This window comes from Anomalospiza imberbis, chromosome 21 (assembly GCF_031753505.1).
Source record: "Anomalospiza imberbis isolate Cuckoo-Finch-1a 21T00152 chromosome 21, ASM3175350v1, whole genome shotgun sequence".
Lineage (NCBI taxonomy): Eukaryota > Metazoa > Chordata > Aves > Passeriformes > Viduidae > Anomalospiza > Anomalospiza imberbis.
In genome coordinates this window covers 9,915,527-9,935,701 of record NC_089701.1, presented here as the reverse complement: position 1 = coordinate 9,935,701, position 20,175 = coordinate 9,915,527, and the positions used below count along the sequence as shown (strand labels likewise).

General features: G+C 52.1%; 2 protein-coding genes, 1 long non-coding RNA gene and 1 other non-coding gene across 4 annotated transcripts in view; 3 read left to right on the top strand and 1 right to left on the bottom strand.

The window, feature by feature from the left end:
* Positions 1–458: 458 nt before the first annotated feature.
* On the top strand, positions 459–3,218 carry RPL12 (ribosomal protein L12). Its single transcript, XM_068211577.1, has 7 exons — positions 459–617; positions 700–773; positions 1,054–1,152; positions 1,811–1,892; positions 2,499–2,585; positions 2,925–3,037; positions 3,124–3,218. The coding sequence occupies exons 1-7, from the start codon at positions 581–583 to the stop codon at positions 3,127–3,129; spliced, it is 498 nt and encodes a 165-aa protein (XP_068067678.1). The 5' UTR covers positions 459–580; the 3' UTR covers positions 3,130–3,218.
* On the top strand, positions 1,552–1,679 carry LOC137486427 (small nucleolar RNA SNORA65). Its single transcript, XR_011005727.1, has one exon. It is a non-coding gene; the product is annotated as a small nucleolar RNA SNORA65 (small nucleolar RNA).
* Positions 3,219–5,986: 2,768 nt separating the features above from the next.
* On the top strand, positions 5,987–16,610 carry ZMYND19 (zinc finger MYND-type containing 19). The gene is made up of 6 exons (XM_068211576.1): positions 5,987–6,134; positions 6,423–6,482; positions 7,789–7,895; positions 13,325–13,465; positions 14,350–14,530; positions 15,900–16,610. The coding sequence occupies exons 1-6, from the start codon at positions 6,084–6,086 to the stop codon at positions 16,041–16,043; spliced, it is 684 nt and encodes a 227-aa protein (XP_068067677.1). The 5' UTR covers positions 5,987–6,083; the 3' UTR covers positions 16,044–16,610.
* Positions 14,408–20,175, bottom strand: part of LOC137486356 (uncharacterized) — a 96,329-nt gene continuing 90,561 nt past the window's right edge. Inside the window, exon 2 of the long non-coding RNA XR_011005701.1 lies at positions 14,408–15,518. This is a non-coding gene — a long non-coding RNA (uncharacterized lncRNA). The remainder of the gene's footprint in view (positions 15,519–20,175) is intronic.

The following is a 20,175-nucleotide window of genomic DNA, read 5'->3' as shown; positions in this document are numbered from 1 at the left end:
GACACCTCCAGGGCCGGGGACTCCACCGGTGCCCTGGGCAGCCCCTGCCAGTGCCTCGCCACCCTTCCATATGGTCCATTTTGCAACGGGGCTGGCTATCTATCTATCTAATCTATCTATCTATCTATCTATCTATCTATCTATCTATCTATCTATCTATCTATCTATCTATCTATCTATCTATCTATCTATCTATCTATCTATCTATCTATCTCGATATATAAAATTACACAGCTATACAGCTCCCGCTACGGCCCGTTCTTCACCTCTCGCGAGATCTCGGCCTTAGGTAGACTTTCCTGTCTTCTCGCGAGATCTTGGAGGGTATATCTTAGGCCCGCGCGGCGGGCGCTCTCTCTTGGCTGCCCCCGGTAGGCGTCGGTCGGTGCTCCGGGCTCCATCCGCCTCCATCCGCCTCCATCCGCCTCCATCCGCCTCCATCCGCCTCCATCCCGGCCATCCGCCTCCCTCCGCCTCCATCCGCCTCCATCCGCCTCCCTCCGCCTCCCTCCGCCTCCATCCGCCTCCATCCGCCTCCATCCGCCTCCATCCGCCTCCATCCCGGCCATCCGCCGCCGCGATGCCGCCCAAGTTCGATCCCAACGAGATCAAAGTCGGTAGGTGGCGGGCAGCGGGGCGGGAGGCGGGCGGGGGCCGCGGGGCCCGGCGGGCGCGGCTGACGCGGCGCTGTCCCCGCAGTTTACCTGCGCTGCACCGGCGGCGAGGTCGGAGCCACGTCCGCGCTGGCCCCCAAGATCGGACCGCTGGGGCTGGTACGTACCGGGGACGGGGAGGGCTGGGCGAGCGAGGGCACGGAGGTGGAGGCCGCGGGGAGGCGTGAAGCATGTGCCGAGCGCAGTGGGAAGCGTGTCCTGCCGGGGGAACGAGTGAATCCCGGGGGGAATTTAAGCGTGCGGGAGGGATAAAAATCGAAGTTAAATTTAAGTGAGAGGGATAAAACGCGTTCCGAGGGCGCTGGGAAGCAGCCGGGGCAGCGCTGAGGCTCTCGGCTCGAACCCGAGCCCCGTGTGACCTCCACGTGTCGTCCCTCAGTCCCCCAAGAAGGTGGGCGATGACATCGCCAAGGCCACGGGCGACTGGAAGGGGCTGCGGATCACGGTGAAGCTGACGATCCAGAACAGGCAAGCGCAGGTACCGCACGCCGCAGGGGCCGGCCGGTGCCGCAGGCGTGGAGCCCACCCGGGCTCCGCCTGCTCCAGCCACCGGCCCGGATCCCGGCAGGGTCCACTCAGCCCTTCATCCTTCCGAGGTGGATAAAATGAGTGCCACACGGGGGGCGTGTGGGGGTCTTCTGGGAAGACCTTAAAACGTGGGTGGGGGGATGTGTGCGGAGCCTTGGGGCGTTGTCAGGCAGGAGGATCCCGAGAAGAGATCCTCATGTGCCAAAATTCAACTTCCATCCTGTTGCAGATAATTTAATTATTTTTTAACAGAACATTGAACCAGCAAAAAAAAAAAAAAAAAAAAAAAAAACTTACTTAAAGCAGCATAGAAATAAATAACTTAAAGACTTGGCAACTGCTGTAGCCACCTGCCACCGTACCTGTTCTGATGGCCGTGGCTGGTACATTCCAGTGGTGAGCTGAGAGGAAGCCCCGGGCAGGAAGCAGTCCTCTCCTGCTTGTGGGGAGGCCTGTGCCGAAAACCTGGGAACAGATTCCTGGAGCACGAGGGAACGGATCAAACCCACACTGCTCTGGCAGTTACCTTTGCTGAGAGCATTGACAGGTTGATTGAGTGTCTTCATTAGTAATGCAGAATGGGGGGAAATTAATTCCTTTGTATTTAGATAGAGGTTGTTCCTTCTGCCTCTGCTCTGATTATCAAAGCTCTGAAGGAGCCACCTCGTGACAGGAAGAAGCAGAAGAACAGTAAGTGTTGCCCTGTATTTGGTTCTCAATATTTGGGGCTAAAAGAGGGGAAATACCAGTTCCTTTCTCGGGGATTATTCAGCACAAACTGGTAAACGGGGGACATGAGGCTTTTTTGGGCATCCCTGCAGTGCCAGGTACCAACAGATGCGTATCAGCAGAGCTCTGTGTGTGAGGAGAGTATGGAGTCATGGGCTGGGTTGGGTTGGGAGGGACCTAAAAGCCCATCCAGTGCCACCCCTGCCATGGCAGGGACACCCCTCACTGTCCCAGGCTGCTCCAGGTCCTGTCCAGCCTGGCCTGGGACACTGCCAGGGATCCAGGGGCTGCTCTGGACAAAGCTGGGGTAGAACAGCCCCCTTGCCCGTGACCTGTGCTGTTACCACAGGGCCTGGCACAGCCAGGGGAGCTGCAGGAGTGCCAGCTTAGAAAGAGGAGTTGGGGGTAATTCGGTGCTGCAGTCTGGGAGCAGCAGCACTGACAGCAGCGCTGCTGGAGCTGCAAACCCCCAGCTCTCCACGTGATGCGAGTGCTGGGAGTGGTGCTCCCAGAGGAGACGGGGAGCTGGCACTGCCCGGGTGCCTCACTGCTGCTGTTCCCTCCCAGTTAAGCACAGTGGCAGCGTCACCTTCGACGAGATCGTGAACATCGCGCGGCAGATGCGGCACCGCTCCCTGGCCCGGGAGCTCTCGGGTGAGCGCTGGGGCTGGGGTGCAGGGAATGCTCCATTGCCTGCCAGGGAGGGCTCCCAGCTGAGCCCAGGGTGTGAGATCTGGGTAAGGGAGTTGATGTTCCCTGGTGAGCCCTGAGGCTCCAGCCTGCAAACCCCTGAGGGGAGAGGGACAGCAGAGAGCAGTGAGGAGTTCTCTGTCAGAATCCACACTGCTTCGGGTTGTTGAGGGACCTTAAAGCTCATTGAGTTGCACCCCTTGCCGTGGGCAGGGACACCTTCCCTAGCCCAGGCTGTTCCAGGTAAGCTCCTCAGAGGTGTTCCCGTGGTAGAGCACTGATGAGCTGTGTCTGCTGCTGCAGGGACCATCAAGGAGATCCTTGGCACTGCCCAGTCCGTGGGCTGCAGCATTGATGGGAGACACCCCCACGACATCATCGATGACATCAACAGTGGTGCCATCGAGTGCCCAGCTGTAAGTACCCAGCTCTGACTCAAATTGCTGTACAACATCTAACTCATGAAAGACTCCTAATGAGCTGTGTTTGCTTCTTCCAACAGAGCTAAGACTGCAGAAAAGGAAGTTGCCACATGAAGGCTCCTTCAATTTTTTGTAGCACTTTAAATACTAAAATAAAGACCCAGTTGTCTGCAAACACTTGTTGGTTTGATTGTCCCATGCTGTGAATTTTCCTTTGGGAATCTCCCTGTCTTGTGGAAATACAGCACCTTGGGTGGGATGTGTCCATGCCTATTCGGGAGGGATTGGGGCAGGGATGGAAGTGTGGCTGTGAGGAATGAGAGCAGAAGGTTTAGCCTTGCTTATTCAAAATGAGATCCATTTGTGTCCTTTGCTCCCTGATGAAATTTGGGTCGCTGCCCTGGTTACTTGAGGGCCACGGAGCCTGAAGTGGGGCTGTAGTGACAGCGAAAGGCATGATCAAAAAAACCATTTTTATCAAATCCATGAGCCCTGGCAGACACCCATTGTCCAGGACATGTCACTGTCCCTGTCAGTGTGGAGGGGAGCTGCACCTTCATCACTCCTAAAGCCAAACTGAGCGAAGCCTGAGCTGGGTATCCCCAGCCTTGGCAATCCCACGAGCTCAGGGCTGTGTCTGTCCCTGCCTGGGGTGGCTGTGCCTTGGGCAGCTCTGTCCAGGCTCCAGGCCTGTGCTGGCCCCCCTCTCCCTGTCCCCAGCTCCACGTGCAGCTGATGGAGTCAAAACCAGGAGAGTTTGTGGCTCTGCACTTCCATCCATTTCCCCCCAGCAGATTGTAGGACCTTCTTCTGCGGCAGCCAGGAAAACAGAAATTCAGCTGAAATTCCAGGGACTTGCCATGTTGAGGGAATGGCTGGAGAGCAGGAAAGGTTCTTCCCCCAGAGGGTGCTGGCACTGCCCAGGCTCCCCAGGGAATGGGCACGGCCCCGAGGCTGCCAGAGCTCCAGGAGCGTTGGGCCAGCGCTGCCAGGGATGCCCAGGTGGGGTTGGTGGGGGTCTGGGCAGGGCCAGGGGCTGGGCTGGGTGATCCTGGTGGGTCCCTCCAGCTCAGGATATTCTGTGATCCTCTTTGGTTCCTTTGTTGGAATTGACCATGTCACCATGTTTCAAGCTGGTAGTTATTTGGATGCTCTTGGAATAGGTCAGGTGTGGCTCCTCGTGCTCTGGCACCTGCCCAATCCCCATCTCCATCTCTCCAAGGGTTTGCGTGGCACAAATTCTGAAAAGGTACAGGGGGAGAAAACCTTTGTGTGATGAGTGGCCACAGGCTGAGGGGGCTGCAGGGGGCTGCTGGGACCCCCATCCTCACCCCAGGCCAGCCTGGCTGCCGTGCCAGGGATGGGTTGGGTCCCTTCCAGCTGAGGTTTTGCTGGGGTTCCACAACAGCCGCACACACGCCTGCGGTGCCTGAGGCAGGGCAGCCTGGCAGAGCCTGCAGCCCCGTTCAGCAGCAGCTCTGCTTTAAACTCTTTGTGCCCCTGGTGTTGGAACTGCAGTCTGGTGTGAGCCCCGAGAGTCTCAGGAGCTGTTCAGCCTCCTGCTGTCGGGGCTGTGCTGAGTGGGTTTCCCTCTACTTGGCAGTGCTGGAAACAGTTGGAAAAATTATTCCTTTTCCTTACTGGGAGTTCTGGGACAGGACCTGTAACTTTCCTTTGCCATGCTGCCTGAGGGCATGTGCTCTGGCAGGAGCAAAGCAATGCTTGGAAGGAGGGTTTGCCCTGCCAATTTTGTTTTCCCAAATCATGCTTCTTCAAAAGGAAGCAGAGGGTTCCAAAGATAACCACCTACATTAACATCACATTTAAACCCATCTTCCTAATTTATTATTTAATTTAGTATCTTTATTAATGACATAGATGAAGGGATCAAGTGCAGCCTCAGAAGCTGGCAGGTGACACCAAGCTGAGGGTGCAGTGACAGATCTGAGGGATCTGATGCCGTCCAGAGGGACTTGGACAAGCTCAAGCAGTGGCCCAGGGCAACCTCATGAGGTTTAACCAGGCTAAATGCAACTAAGGGGCAACTCCCGGGATCAATCCAGGCTGGGGGTTAGCAGATGGAGCAGCCCCGGGAGAGGGATCCCACAAATCTTTAGGGTTTTTTGAGGGAATGAAGATGCAGAGGATACCCTGGGTTGGAATCGGAACCAAAACATCGCTGGGACTCCCTCACAGATCCTGAAGTAAGCCCCAGTGCTGGAATGGCTGGAAGCTCCGGCCCTGCTGCCGAGTCTCTTGGGCCACCCCACAAGAGCGCGGCGGTGGCTCTGTGCCGTCCCAAGGCAGGGCACAGCCAGCTGCGGCCCGGGCTGTCCCGGGCAGGGCACAGCCAGCTGCGGCCCGCAGCAGACCCCAGCGCGGCCCGGGCTGCCCGGGCAGGGGCTGCCGGGCTGTCCCGGGCAGGGCCGCAGTCGGACCCCGTGATCCCGGTGGCCTCTGCAGCTCCGGACCCTCCGACCCCTGCCCGATCCGGCCGGGCCGCGGCTCCCCCCGCACGGCTGGTCGGGGCTGCGCGGGGTGTCCGGGCCGCGGAGCGCCCGAGAGCCGGCGCATCCAAGCGGCGGGGCCGCCGCCTCTATGTGCCACCGGCAAGCGAGCCCGGGGCTCCCCGGTCCTGGGGGCGTCCCTGTCCCCTTCCTGGGGTCCCCCGGGCCGTCCCCGTTCGGCCGCCGGGGGGGGGCGCGGTCCCGCTGCCGCCGGCACGAAGCTTCCCGCGAACGTGACGTCACCGCCCGCGCCGCCCGCGCCGCCCGCGCCCGCGCGCGGGGCCTCGCCCCACGTGACCCGAGCCGCGGCGCGCGGCGCGCACATTGGCCGCGGCGGCGGCGTTCGCGGGAGTGACGCGAGGGCGGCGCGGGCTCCCATTGGTCCGCCGCGCGCGGGTGGGCGGTGGCGCGGGCCGCCATTGGCCGAGGGGCGGCGGGGGGCGGTGGCGCGCGGCCCCGCCCCCCGGGTGTGCGCGAGGCGGCGGCGCGTGGCAGCGGCGCGGGGCGAGCGGCGGCCCCGGCCCGGCCCCGCCATGACCGACTTCAAGCTGGGCATCGTCCGGCTCGGCCGGGTGGCCGGCAAGGTGAGCGCGGCGCGCCGGCGGGCGCGGCGGCCCGGGCTCGGCCGCGCCGGGCGGGGCGGGGTGCGGCGGGGCCGGAGCCGGAGCGAGGGGTCCGGCGGGGCGGGGGGCAGCGGGCGGGCCGGTGCTGCCGGGCGGGGAGGGCCGTGCTGTGCCGGGCCGTGCTGTACATTACCGGGCCTTCCCGAGCCACTGGGGCCACGCCGAGGCCGCACTGAGGCCGTGCCGGGGCCTTACGGGGCCGTGCCGGGGCCGTGCGGCCGCGCTGACGGCGCTCTCGCTGTGTTGCAGACCAAGTACACGCTGATCGACGAGCAGGACATCCCGCTGGTGGAGAGCTACTCCTTCGAGGTGAGGCCCCCGCCCGCCGCCCTCGCGTTACTCTCCCGTGTTCTGTGCCTCCCCTCCCCGCCCGGGGCTGCCCGCGGGCCGCCGGTGCTCGGGCTCCCGCTGGAGGTGCGGCTCTTTCCTCTCCGTGCCCTGCTCCAGCCCCGCTGCTCGTGGGAGTGCTGTGCCTGCAGCTCCCCTGGCTGGCGGAGGAAGAACCCGTTTTAACTTACTGGAGTCCCAGCGTGGGGGCTTCCAAGCAGGAAAAGTTCTGGGTTTTCCTTTAGATGTTTTTCAATTAGATGAACTTTGTTTTAAAACATTTATTTACTAATTGATTTTGTAGCGTTTTTATCCTCATACTGTCTGTATGCTTTTGGTGAACTGATAATTTATCCTCCCGTGGTTCGGCAAACATTAAAAATGTTCACTCTGCACTTAGTCTTGGATGAGGAAAACTTGTATTATTATAACTGATTATGGGGCCAGAAAAAAGTGTTTCCTCTTTGCATTCACTGGAAGAGGGCAAGTGGGTCCTACCAAGGCTTTAAAATGAAAGACAGTGATTACAAAATCTTCAACAAATAAGGTTGTTTTTGGAGGAGGGACCATCATCCGCTGAATTTCTGCAGTGCCGTGGATGCTTTGGGGCTGCTCTTTGGGATTTTAGGATTTTGGGCGGTGCTGCTGCCGGAACACTCCCTGTTTGTCCATTCCTCCCCTCTGGCAGCCTCTGAGTTTCTGTCACTGTGGTGGTAACACACCCTGACTGTCCCGAATGTATCAAGTTCTTCCTGCGCTTTGTGAGCTCTGAACACCATGGTGGAGTGCTGGAAAAATGGCAGGAAAATTTGGAAATGCAGGAAAAATGACTCTCCCAGCGAGGTGGGTGTAGGGGCAGTGCTAGAAGCAAAGCCCTGGTGGCTGCCCAGGGACTGGGAATCCCCACGGCTGCATTCCTGCTGCTCTTTATCCAGCTCCCCCCTGCCCTTTCCCAGCCGGGCTCCACGGGGTCCATGCACAGCACAGCCCCCAGGAACCCCCTGATCGGGGAATGGAGGTGTCCTTTGGCTGTCAGCACCCAGAGGTGCCCACAGCTGGCTCAGGGAGCTCGCACAGGAGTGCTGGGAGCACAGAGCACTCTGAGGGGACAAGCCAGGCTGGTTGGGTCCCTCTGGGAGTTTGGGACAACTCAAATCCCACTGAGCTCCAGGGACCTGCAGGGACAAGTGTGAAATGTGGGGTTCATCCCCCAAATGTGGGGTCCATCCCAGTGGAGCAGGTGCTGTGTGCCCCATGGGTGCTCTCACGGCCTTTCCCTTCCCTCTAGGCTCGGATGGAGGTGGATGCTGATGGAAATGGTGCTAAAATCTTCGCTTACGCCTTCGACAAGAACCGGGGCCGGGGCTCGGGCCGCCTCCTGCACGAGCTGCTCTGGTGGGTACTGGAGGGAGTGGAAAACCAAGGGTTCAGTGTAGCGAGCGCGGGTCTCCAGGACGGTTTGGAGGGATGAGAGATCTCTGAAGTCAGGTCTTGGAAGATGTGGTTTATTAAAAGGGGGAAAGGCCCTGCTTGGAGTTGCCAGGCGCAACTCGTGGCAGGCCCAGGCTGAGAGGGAGAGGGAGAGAGAGGGAGCGAGGGTTCCAGGTGAGGGTCCCAGGGGAAGGTCCAAGAGAGCGTCTGGTCCCTCGGGCACACCTTATCAGGGGGCTTCAAGGTGGGCTGGAACAGGACTTGGGCCAGTGGGGTCACAGATACCTGATACTTCAGGGGAGGATCACAGGTGTGGGATGAACCATACATTGGGGGTGAGACAGAGCATTCCATTTGACCTTTGGACCCATCTGCAGGTAAAGGGCATTGTTTAATCAGAAGGGGGATTGCTTTCAGCCTGGCTATACTATTGTTTTCTAGTTATTCAGTAGTCAAGGTTTGTTATTTCAAATCTAGTTCTCATCTCAATGTCTGGATTTTCCAAATCTTTTGCCAGGCAATCATATTTATAAGGTTTTTCCTATTTCATCTTCCCCAACAGTTCAGGTTGCTGCCCCAGCTTGTGTGGGGTGGTCTCTGTTCCTGTGGTAGCCCACGTCCCCTCAGGAGAGTGGCAAAGCCAGCACAGGGTGCCCACAGGACTTTGGTTTGCAGGGTCCTCACATGGCACAGCCTGGGAAACATTCCAGGCAGGGAAAGCAGACACAGGTTCATGGACACCCTGTTTACACCTGAGAAATGCTGCCCAAACTTCAGCTGGGGGAAGAACGGGACCTGCACCCATTAACAGGGGAAGACAAACCTTTGGAGATTTGTTGTGGGGCTTTTTGTCCACTGAGAATTGGCAGAGCTCTGGAGAGAGGGAGCTCTGACTTAAAACTTTGAGGTGTTTCTCATGGCTTTCTGCAAAACTGCCTGAGGTGCTGCTGCTGCTGGCTCATATCAGCTGCTGCATCTTATTTTCAATACTCTACAAATCCTTGAAATTCTTCATAGGGTTAACATTAAGTTTTAGGGGAAATTTCCTCATTTGTGAGAGCAGCTCACCCTCTGAACTCATCTGTTGCTCCTTCGAGATGTTGATGGGTTTGTACAAAAGGTGGGATCAGCTGAAGAAATCTTATTTATTTTAAAAGCCTTTTTGGAAAAATTAAGCATATTTTCTGTTCAGTTCCACATCCTTGCAAGTGCCCAGGATGCCCTTTATCTTTCCAGGTTACCTTTTATCCCCTAGAACCAGGCTTTGCACAGGAGGAAGGAGACAGGAAGAATATAAGATTATTATTTCCAGTCTGCTTATTAAATATGGATTTTAACCTGCATCTGTTAATATTTAATCTTATTGCACATAGAACTTTGTTGAAATTATGAAATTGGCTGCAATATGTGGAACAAATCACTGACAGCTGCTGCTAACTGTGAACCTCAGACAATCATAATTATTATCTGTAAGCAGCATTAAACAGCACCTGAAAATTATTCAGGTCAGTCGTTGAAGGCTGTGCAAATGATGACAGCCCAGCTATTTGTTTATGACACAGCCCAGCCATCGCCTCTCCTGGCTTGTTTTACACAAATTAGGAAGTCATTTGAGCATATTCAGTTAGGAAATTCAAATTGTGTCACTCGAGCATGGGCTGTGGTTAAAAATAAGAGATTGTGTGTAATGGGGATTTTGGAGAGCCACAGAGAGGGGTGTCAGCTGCCAGGCAAGCAGAGCTGCAGTTCTGAAGTTGCAGTCAGATTTCTGGACTAGAAGATATAAAATATCTCTGCTGTTCTGAGAATTCCTTTTGGACCTGAAGGTGTTGGTGTTGCTGATCTTTAGGTGCAGCTCAGACATTGCAGGGCAGAGGCTGAGTCTCTGCAGGGGCTGTGAAGCTTCTGCCCCTCCTGAACAGAGCAATTTTGGGCTGCTCTGAGCACAAACCAGGACTGGAGAGTGGTGTCAGGTCCTTCCCTTGGTGAGGAGGGGCAGTGCTGGAGGTTTGGAGCCTGTGAGAGTCAGGAGAGCTGGGCAGAGCCAGGCAGTGATTGCACTTCCCAGAGCCAGCCTGACTCCTTGGATGAATGAAAACAAAAGAACATGGATTACTGCAGGTGTAGGTGTGTGATTCAGTTGTTCTCTGCACATGAACCCCCAAAACAATGAAAAACCAACTCAGTTGTTGCCTCTGGTATAAGGTACAGTGAGTAATATGTGGTAGATGCAAGTAAAACAGATTTTAAATATTTTATTTCTTTTCTAGTTAAGCAGGTATCTTTGTTCACATCATGAGGCCCTTGGGATAGGAATCCTGGAGCTGCTGGAGCTGCAGCAGTGTCAGGGACCTTCTCCCAGTGCCCTCCTGCTGCCTTGTGCAGAGGCAACTGTGGGATCAAAAGGCATCCAAGGAGCTGAAAATTCTCTACGTGAGCTGCAAAAATTCTTACAGGGAGAGCTTCCTGATAGTTCTTCAGCCTCTCAGCTGCTTGCTGTGATTTCCACACAGAGTTTTGGCTCCCCCAAAGCAGGGTTTGGATGTCTCTGCAGAAGTCTTATCCCCTCATCAGTTCCCTGTGGAGCAATCCCAGCTCTGTGTTCTGCTGGGTGTAGAGATGTTCCCTGGGGAACAGCAGCAGCAGGGGATTAGTCATAAGTAGCACCAACTGCATGTTCAAAAAGACATCCAGGACCTGATTTCTGGGGGTTTTTGAGGGTTTTTTTTAGAGCACTTGCCATCTTACTGCCTGTAGCAGGCTCAGTTCTGGCTCCTGGTGCTTGGAATTGCTGTGTCTGCACTTGTATTCCAGTCCTGGGCTCTGAGCTGCTGAAATACCAAAAGAGCAGAATCCACATGATTCCCTGAAAAGTCCTGGGGGAAGGGTTTTGCCTGGCATCTTGCAGGAGCTCAGGAGTGCATGGGGAGGCAGAAGCTCCAGCTCTGCAGGAGTTTTGGCTGCATTAGTGAGGCTGTTCACAAGGCAGGTTCTCCACAGCCGGTCCTTGCTGCTCAGTTTGGATGAGCTGGGATGGTCAGAGAGGCCTGGGGAGGGGAGTGCAGTGCTCCTGTGTTCAAAGCTTTCTTCTTGATGTGTGGAGAGAAGGGACCACCCTGAATTCGGCATTACCAATTCTGGCACCTCAGTGCAGTGGTGTTTAACACTGGCTGCTCACCAGCAAGGCCCAACTTCCACCTTTACTTAGGCTTTTGTCACTTGAGGCCTCAGAAGAGCTGGCAGTGATGTAGATAAGTGTGGTTTCATACAAGGAGATAAAGGCTGGCTCAGTGTGGGAGGGGACTGGTCAGAATTTGCTTTTTGGGGTGTTGGGCTTTTTTGGGTGCAGATCTGTGGAGGAGCAGGGGTGGGTATGTGCCACTCTGCTGTGACATCCCAGTGTCAGGAACAGTCTCTCATAATCCTTTCTCCTTCCCCAACTCCAGCAGTTTCTCAACTCTCATTTAATAAAATCAAAAAATATTTCTGAACTTAGTCTTGGAATCCCCTTCCCTTTCCCCCCTGCACAGTCTGCTCTTGCTCTGAACTTCTGTCTCCTCCTCCCAGATTCCTGTCTCCTATCTGTCCCATCTCTCCAGCTGGCACTTTGTCCTAGGCTCATTCTAAGAACTTTAACTCCTTCCCTGTCTCCATCTCTGACTGATGCTCACCTCCAGCAGTTCACCACTTCTGGGTTCCCACTTGGAGCCCTCGGGACTCCTGATTCCCTTTGCCAGATCCTCTGCCGGCCTTCAACAACTCAAAAGTAGCTGTTACTGTAATGGCTTCCCAGTGCCAGAGGGCAGGGATGGATGGGATGTTGGGAAGGAATTGTCCCCTGGGAGGGTGGGGAAGCCCTGGAAGTGGCCCAGGATCCCTGGAAGTGTCCAAGGCCAGGCTGGACGGGGTTTGGAGCAGCCTGGGTAGTGGGAGATGTCCCTGCCCGTGGCAGGGAATGAGCTGAATTTTCAAATCCCTTCCAACCCAAATCAAGCTGGGATTCCTCCTTCAGGGCACTTCAGCAGACTCCTTGCCTAGTGTGTTTGCTTTAATGTGTGTAGTATGGTTTCTTTTTCCCCAGAAGAAGGATTTTATTAGTTTTACCTTCAAGGGGAAGAACTTTAATTCCATGGAGACCCAGCAGACTCCCTGGCTCTGTTCTCATGCAGGGAATTCTCACAGGAATTACCTGGTGGGAGCTGGAGCACAGTCTGTGCGTAGGTGCTGCTTGTAGGCTCTCCAAGGGGATTCTCCTCATTAAATTCTACAAAGTTTTGGGGCATGTGTGAAGTGCAGGAGTTTTTCTTACCCCCAAGGTATATAACTTACACATATCTGGATGGATTTTGACCAAGAATACAAAATCCTACGTTTTTCATTTTAAGTCATGTTGAAATGAGTTTCCTGTTCTGCTGGGTAATGCTGAGCTTTATAAAGGTTAAAAAAAAAGAGGGAATTTTTAAACTCGGGCAAATATCTCTTCAAAATTAAAAGAACTGTTTGAGCTGAAATGTTCAGTAAAGGCTGAGCAGGACTCGGTGTCCAGGCTGGGCTTGTGGGAAGCTGCTGGGAGGTCTCCATCCTTGTTCTCCTGTGCTGGGAGGTTCCTCATGGCAGAACAGTCACAGGGACACAGCCTTCTGTCCAAGCCTTGCGTTTCAGCTGGGATGGGGATTCCTGCAAGAAGTGATACCAAAACTCGTCTAGGCACGGGGGAGTTTGACAGTGAACTTGATACTTGATGGAACAGAGAGAGGAGAGGTGAAAAGAAGGGGGAAGGGGAAATGGAAACTCTTAGAAGGCAATAGGGAAGAGTCTCCCTGCAGCCATCCTGGCTTAGTCCTGCTTTGGGTTTTGGTCAAGTTTCAGGTCTCTTGGTCAATTGTGGAGTAATTTCAGACTTTCAGTGTGTTGCACACAATTAGAGTCTAAAAAGCATTTGCATACTCAGTGAAACCTCTGTCCTGTTGCTGTTCAGAGATGTTTCTTCATAAATAATAAGCCCTGTGACACCACACCAGTGCCAAACTTGCACAAATGTGTCTGATAGAATTTCCTGTGGAAATAATAAGCCAGTATTGGCACCTTCCAAGGAACACTACAATTCCATGGATCTTTAGCAGTAACTGGAGGAGTAGACTCTGGAACTAAGCAACATGCTTAAACTTACTCTATGCTCTGTCTTTTGATTAAACTAATTTATAATTGAAACCACCTGCTGGAAAAAGGCACTTTCTCCTGGTAGTTGCCCTGTCTGAAGTAGCCACTGGAGTCTGTTTGCAGCCCAGTGCCAGCAGGTCCCAACTCACATTGCCTCTGGAATTGCTGTGATCCTTTGGTTTTTAGCTATTGCTGTTCACCACTGAGCCTCAGGTTGGTTTTGTGTCCTGCAGGGAGAGGCACCGGGGAGGGATTGCTCCTGGCTTTCAGGTGGTGCATCTGAACTCGGTGACCGTGGACAACCGCCTGGACAATCTGCGCCTCGTCCCCTGGGGCTGGAAGCCCAAGGCTGAAGACATCTCTAGCAAACAAAGGTATGGCAGCACCTGGCAGGGGAGATGAACATCTCTTCACGTGTTGTCTCCTTCCTTTAGTGGTTTTTGCCTTGGCAGAGCCTTTTTGGTTAAACCTTGGACGCTTTACGCATCACTCTGTGCTGCCTTCCTCACCTGGGGCACAGTCTGTGCTCATGTCCCACCCATCCCACCCTCAGGGTTGTGCCAGGTGGAGCAGGAAGCCTCTGTGCCCTCCCAGCTGGGCAGAGGCTCAGGGAAATCTGCACATCTCACTGCCTTCTGCCCCTCAGGCACTGAAATTCCAGTAGGAACTGGGAGCTGCAGAATGCTCATGATGGAAATTGTGAGTTCTGGGCTCAGCTTCCAGCACCTCTCACCAGCAGTTTGTGGGAGCTTCCCACGGGCTGGGTTTCACTGATGCCACTCAGCACATCAAACTCTTTGCCAGGATGGATCTGGATAATCAGTGATGGGACACAGTGGGAGACCCACAGACTTCAAACTCCTGAAACACTTGCAGCAGCAGCTTTAAGATTGGGGTGCTTAGAGCTGGTTAAACTGATTTTGAGAAGCTCTAGTGAATTACAAATGCTCTACGTGATTTTGGGGGTTCAAGAACAAGAAACAGACTTCATGGCAGAAATTAAGTTTGACTTTGTATGAATACTTTTGCACAGAATTAACTTTGCTCGATGTAAATGTTTCTTGATTGATACCTTTAAACTTTTGAGGTTTGCACTTAGGCTAAAATAACCTTAAAAATACCCAATATATGAGCAGTATGTGCATTCTAATGCTAAATACAATATTAACCTTATGTATTAATAAATTTGGAATCAGTGTCTCTGTATGATTATTTTAAATTGGTGTATCAAACTTGTACTTTTTTTTTTTTTTTCCAGGGAACAAAGTCTGTACTGGCTGGCAATCCAACAACTTCCTACGGACCCCATAGAAGAGCAGTTTCCTGTCCTGAATGTAACCAGATATTACAATGCTAATGGGGATGTTGTGGAAGAGGAGGAGAACTCCTGCACTTACTATGAATGTCACTACCCTCCCTGCACAATGATTGAAAAACAGGTGGGTTCAGAGAGCTGGGAGTGAGCATGGAATGCCTTGGGCTAATGGTGTGTCTAGGGATTTATTTGTTATTTAAAATGTAGAACTTTATGTGAGCCACTCAGTGGCTAAAAGCAGTGATTTTCTTCCACTCAGGTTTTCTTTGGCCTGAAGCTCCAGACCCTGTGATAATTTTCAGTTGGAGGGAATGTGGGTTTGAGTTGGAGCAGGGGAGGTTACTGGGCTGCTGGGAGGAGGGTGATTTCTGCAGAGTGCACAAAAAGCCAGGTGGGAGCTTTCCTGCAGGGAGCAGAGCCGGGATGAGTGAGCAGCTGTGCGAGGCAGCAGGAAGCATTGTAGGAGGGTTTGGATGGTCGTGGAATCAAAAAATAACCTGGTTACCATTTCCTGAGGTGAAGGTGAATTGCAGTGGCCTTCATTCAGGGGAGAGCTGGGCGGAAAAGTTCTGCTGGAGGAAGATAAGGCAACATCAGGAGTGAGAGAATGAGCTGTGCAAGGGCTGTGCCTCTTGTCACACAGATGCCTTGTCTATAAACAAGGGCTTTTCTTGTGATAGCAGATGCTGAGTAGGCTAAACCCATTGTGTTCCACTTTCTGCTTTGGGGAAGAGAACATTTGCAAAAATGATCTTAAATTCCCTGTATTTGAAACAGAGGCAGCTCTGCCTTTTATTTGGGTCTGTGCCCAAAAGCTCCCTGGATAACAGTAACTTTGGCAATGGCTGAGCTTGTGCAGCCCTCCTGATAATTTCTGAATTTCAGGTGTTTGTAGTTGAAAATAGAGCTTAGGTTGACAAAACATCAGCATTGTGACAACAAATGTGTAATGCTCTAATATTTTGTCTATTAAGCTCATTTTACAAGAGCAAATGTACAGCCACAGAAATTGCTTCAAACCCTTCTGGTTCTCTGAAACTCATGGTGGGGTGTTTGTGTTTCATAGAATCCCAAAATCCCAGACTGGTTTGGGTTGGGACTTTACGATTCATCTCCATGAATGTATGGAGATGAATTCCATCTCCATGGGCAGGGACACCTTCCATTATCCCAGGCTGCTCCAAGCCCTCTCTAGCCTGGCCTTGGGCACTGCCAGGGATCCAGGGGCAGCCACAGCTGCTCTGGGCACCCTGTGCCAGGGCCTCCCAGGAAGAATTTGTTCCCAATATCCCTCTAACCCTGCCCTCCTTCAGCTTCAGGCTGTTCAGCCTTGTCCTGTCACCTGTTTGTGACAGGCGTGGAAGACCTGATCGTGAAGCTCCTTGGGAATGCTGTTGGGTCCTCTTGGGAAAGCTGCTGGGGTGTTCTCTGGGAGTGATGCTGAGGTTCTCCTGGCACTGAGCAGCCCCTCTAACGCCACCTTTTGTTCCCAGTTACGTGAATTCAACATCTGTGGCCGCTGCCAGGTGGCGCGGTACTGCGGCTCGCAGTGCCAGCAGAAGGACTGGCCTGCCCACAAGAAACACTGTCGGGAGAAGAAAAGGACCTTCCAGCAGGAGCTCGGCCCAGAGCGGTGACCGGGTGGCAGAGGCCTCTCAGCAGCAGGATTCCTTCCCAAAGGCATTGGACTCTTGCTTTTGCACAGTATGACAGACTGCTTATCAAAGCCAGAGGCACTGAAGAAAAACCCTGTGATGCTTGAGCAGAATGGCTGACTGGACTAAGCCAGCTCTGACTGGTGCTGTGGAAAGGGATCGGGTCTGCCCTTCCAGTATTATATTCTCAAGCAAAAAGACTACTGTGGAGCTCCAGGCAGGAAGCTTCTCATTATTTATATGTTAATACGTTTGTAAACTCATGTACAGTTTTTGTTAGGAATTCTTGATAGCACTCATTAACTGTAATGTTCAGATGAGAACATGTTGTTGGCCTAAAAGTTAAAAAAAAAAAAAAAAAAAAGAAAAAGAAAAAAAGTCATGTAGCAAAAGCTTTTCCTCCCATGTGGCAGAAGTGTCTGTGGCAGTGCCAAGGCCGGCGGGGCAGGCTCTGGCATCAGCACTTCATCTGGAGAACTCTGCATGGAAGCTCTATTTAAAAAAAATACAAACAAAAAAAAGAGCAAACAAAGTAAAGGTTGGAATGAATCCATGTCTGCTCTCTGGCTTTTTCCCCTTCCCTTCCAGCTGCCTTCAGAGCTCAGTCACCCCTGGCTGCTGGCAGTCCCTGCAGGGCAGGGGCAGTGCCCCAGGAGCTGGCGTGGGGCGTAGGGACCCTCTGGGATCTGTGTGCAGGCACTGCAGCCGGGGCTGCCTCCCAGGGGCTGCTGGAGATGGGCCTTGGAGCAGCCAGGATTTTCAGGAAGCTGGATCAGCTTTCTTTTCCAAAGCCCTTGTACAGAAGGCAGTGGTAGGGGAGCTCAGGTAGCAGCTGTGTGTGGATGTGGTTGCCCTTGTGGCCTCTCTGTAGCATAGGAAACACTCCAGTCGTGTGCAGAGATGTTTAAATATCTAATATTGGGTAATCTGAGTTATTTATTCACTTTTTAAAGACTTGTCATCAATCCAAGAATCACTTTGATTATTTTAATGTAGTAATGAGTAAAAAGTAGTATGGGAGGAGGATTTCCCTTGCAGAGCACATGCCTATTTTTCTTTTAATGAATAACCATTTTCTATTCAATTTTTGCCTTAGAAGTGTAAGGAACATCAGTTGAGTTTCCTGAAGAGCTAAATGGATAATTTAGTGCCAGGTGTTAGTCTTGCTTCACAGTAGAAGAATGTGAGGTGCTGAGTGCTTGATGCAAAGCCTTTCTTGGAGTGCTTAGTGAAATTTTTTTGTAAAAGCCGTTTAGAATTCTGATTTTTCAATCAGGATTCACTTTGCCACTTCATGTTGCAATGTTGGTCTTGCTTGTATTCAATTTGTTAGAAAATTGATCTGCTGTGGACTTCCAATATTATATTCTGTTTCTAATATCTGCACAGGAAGTTCTGAATTATTAACATTTGGGTGGGTTTTTATCTTTTGGCTTTAAACATCTTGGGGAAGTAGCAAAAAACTTCTGAAACTTCCTGCTGGAAGTTCAGTTGAAGGCGCTTGGTCGAGTTGCCACTCTTAAACCACAGTTGTACTGTAACTTTTCTGTTCAGGCAGCCCAAAATGCCCTTCAGTATGAAAAAACTAAGCAGGACCCAACCAAATTTTCCTATAATGGGTAATCTTTTTTTTAAAGAAAACATTAATTCTTTCCTTGAAGTGAAATGCAGTTTTTGATTAATATAAAATGGGACATAGGGAATATTTTGTTTATTATTTGAGGTAATCCATTGAATAGGGCAGAAGTATTGACTTTTTTCCCTTGCCTGTTTAAAAGGCTGCTATTTGTCCTGCCAGTTTTCCATTTTATTACCAGGAATCATGTTTATCAAAACAAGGTGCAGTCTTAGAGCCCTTAAACACTTGAGCAGCACCAAGCAGGGAAAAGTTGGTGCTGATGTTTGAATGTTGCTGCTGTGAGGACAAGGACAGGCTGCAGACCAGGGCCTGGTGGGGCAATGGGGAAATTCCTCTGAGGGAATGAGGGACAGGTGGGACAAAGCCAGGATGGAGGGGGCTTGGGGAAATCCTGATGCCAGGGAATGTGGGAGGGTGGGGTACAGCAAGTGGGAAGATGCCCGCAGGGTTAAAGGGCTGTGAGACCAACTCAAGTGGAAGGAAACTGCCCAGACACCCTGCAAAGGCTCAGGGAGACAACCGCTTCTGACCTGGGTGTGTGATCTCTGACTCCAGACTCTCCTCATGCCACAGGAGAGAAGTGGCTATGGGGATTTTGGCTCTTGGAAAGGTCTTGGGGACTGCAGTAAACACATCCCTGCCTGCTGGTGGGGGAGGTTGTGTGGTCAGTGAATCTGGCAGATCTTGGCATGTACAGACATCTTCCCTCTCAGTAAGGAGGGTCAGAGAGGAACTTGAAGGTGGCAGCTCCCCAAGCCACCCTCTTGTAAAGGTCCTCCTTACCCACAGAGAACCCTGGCTGGCAGGGATATCTCTATATGACAAGTATTTAAAAACCCAGGATTGCAGTCATTTACCTGGGAGCAGCCCTGGACAGTTCTGATCAAGAACTGATTTTCCAAGGGCTTCCCCCAATGGAGATCTTCTTCATCCAAGGTGTTTCCTGCAGGGAAATCTGGTAAGTCCAGCTCAGGGCAGGTGGCTGCAGCGTTCCTGAGGCTGGCTGTGACAGAGGGCTGCACACCCTCTGTAAACACACTGTGAAATGTTGATACAGCACCTTCCAGGTGCTGCTTCCTATCCAAGTAGGATGATATCACCAATCCCAATATGCAGAAAACACAAATGGAAATCCTGGCTGGCTTAAGGAACACCAAATATGAAATACAGTGCAGTGCAGGCCATGGGTGTTTTGATACTTGCACCTTGAAAACACCATCAGGTTATGGTCTTAGTTTTCCCTCGTGACTTAATTTTAAATGAAACTGGTGGTAAAAGGAGCAGCTGAAAGACTGAAATGCTTATGGGAGGCATGGAGATGGTGTAAGACCATCATGGGCCAGGAGCAAAGCTTCACCACCCAGCAAAACAGCACTGAGAGCAAAAGGAGCCTGGTGTGATTAAACTAGGAGCATGTGGGATACTCCGAATAAGAAGTAAACTGAACTTGTGTCCAAATGTAAGAGATAGAAAGAGTAATGTTTGGCAGGTGAAATGTAGAAAAAGCAAGCAAACAAACCAACCCAGCAAAATAATACAAAGAAGAATTGAATATGAAGAATGTTCTAGTCATAAAACTTGAATGAGTAGTTTTGAAATAACCAGGAGCAGGGGGACTGCTGGAGTCAACCGAGACTCGTGCACAGCAAAGGGAAGGGCTGACCTGAAGATGAAAGCCTCAGCAGAAGAAAATCCAGTGACTTGTTTGCATATGTGTTCCCTGTGAAGGAGCTGGTGGAGTTCACACAGGAATACTTCCATATGGAGAGCTCCACAGGGAATCTGCTCAGAACAGAAGTGCTTTCAGGAGAGATTAAAGTTGAGCTGAAATGAGCAGCAACAAGTTGCCAGGACCAGACGGTGCCACCTACAGCTCTGAGGGAGCTCAGGGATGAACAAGCTGAGCTCCCAGCTGGGATGGCAACCTCTCCCTTGGTACAATGTCACAGCAAATGTCACAGCGGCTTCTGGAAGGAATTTCAAACTACAGCCACCTCCACTTCGCAAATTCATGGATGCTGTGATGCAGCACCAATGGCTGAATACTGAGGAGGAGTCAGTGTGGGTTCTGTACAGGGAAATCATGCTTCAAAACTTTACTGGAATTGCTTCAATTCCAGGCATCAACAACCAGGGAAAAGGGGATTTGGTTGGGACAGTTTGAACTGCATTTAATGATGACTTTGCTCAAGGCATTTAAGGAAGAAAAGCTGCTGGTCAAATAGGGAAATGTTGTCACATAGACAACTGTTTAAAAGACAGGAAAGGAAGAGTAGAAGGGAGGGTTTTTATGGTGGTGGGAAGTAAACACCTGGATGTCCAATATATAGAAAAAAGGTAACGTATAATGAAAATGCCAACATCCACTGATGATATTATTCAGTGTAATGATAATATAATAAAGGCTGAGTGAATTGCAGAAGGATGAGAGAGTGGGAGATGAAATTCAGTGTCAATAAATGTAGGGTTGATTAC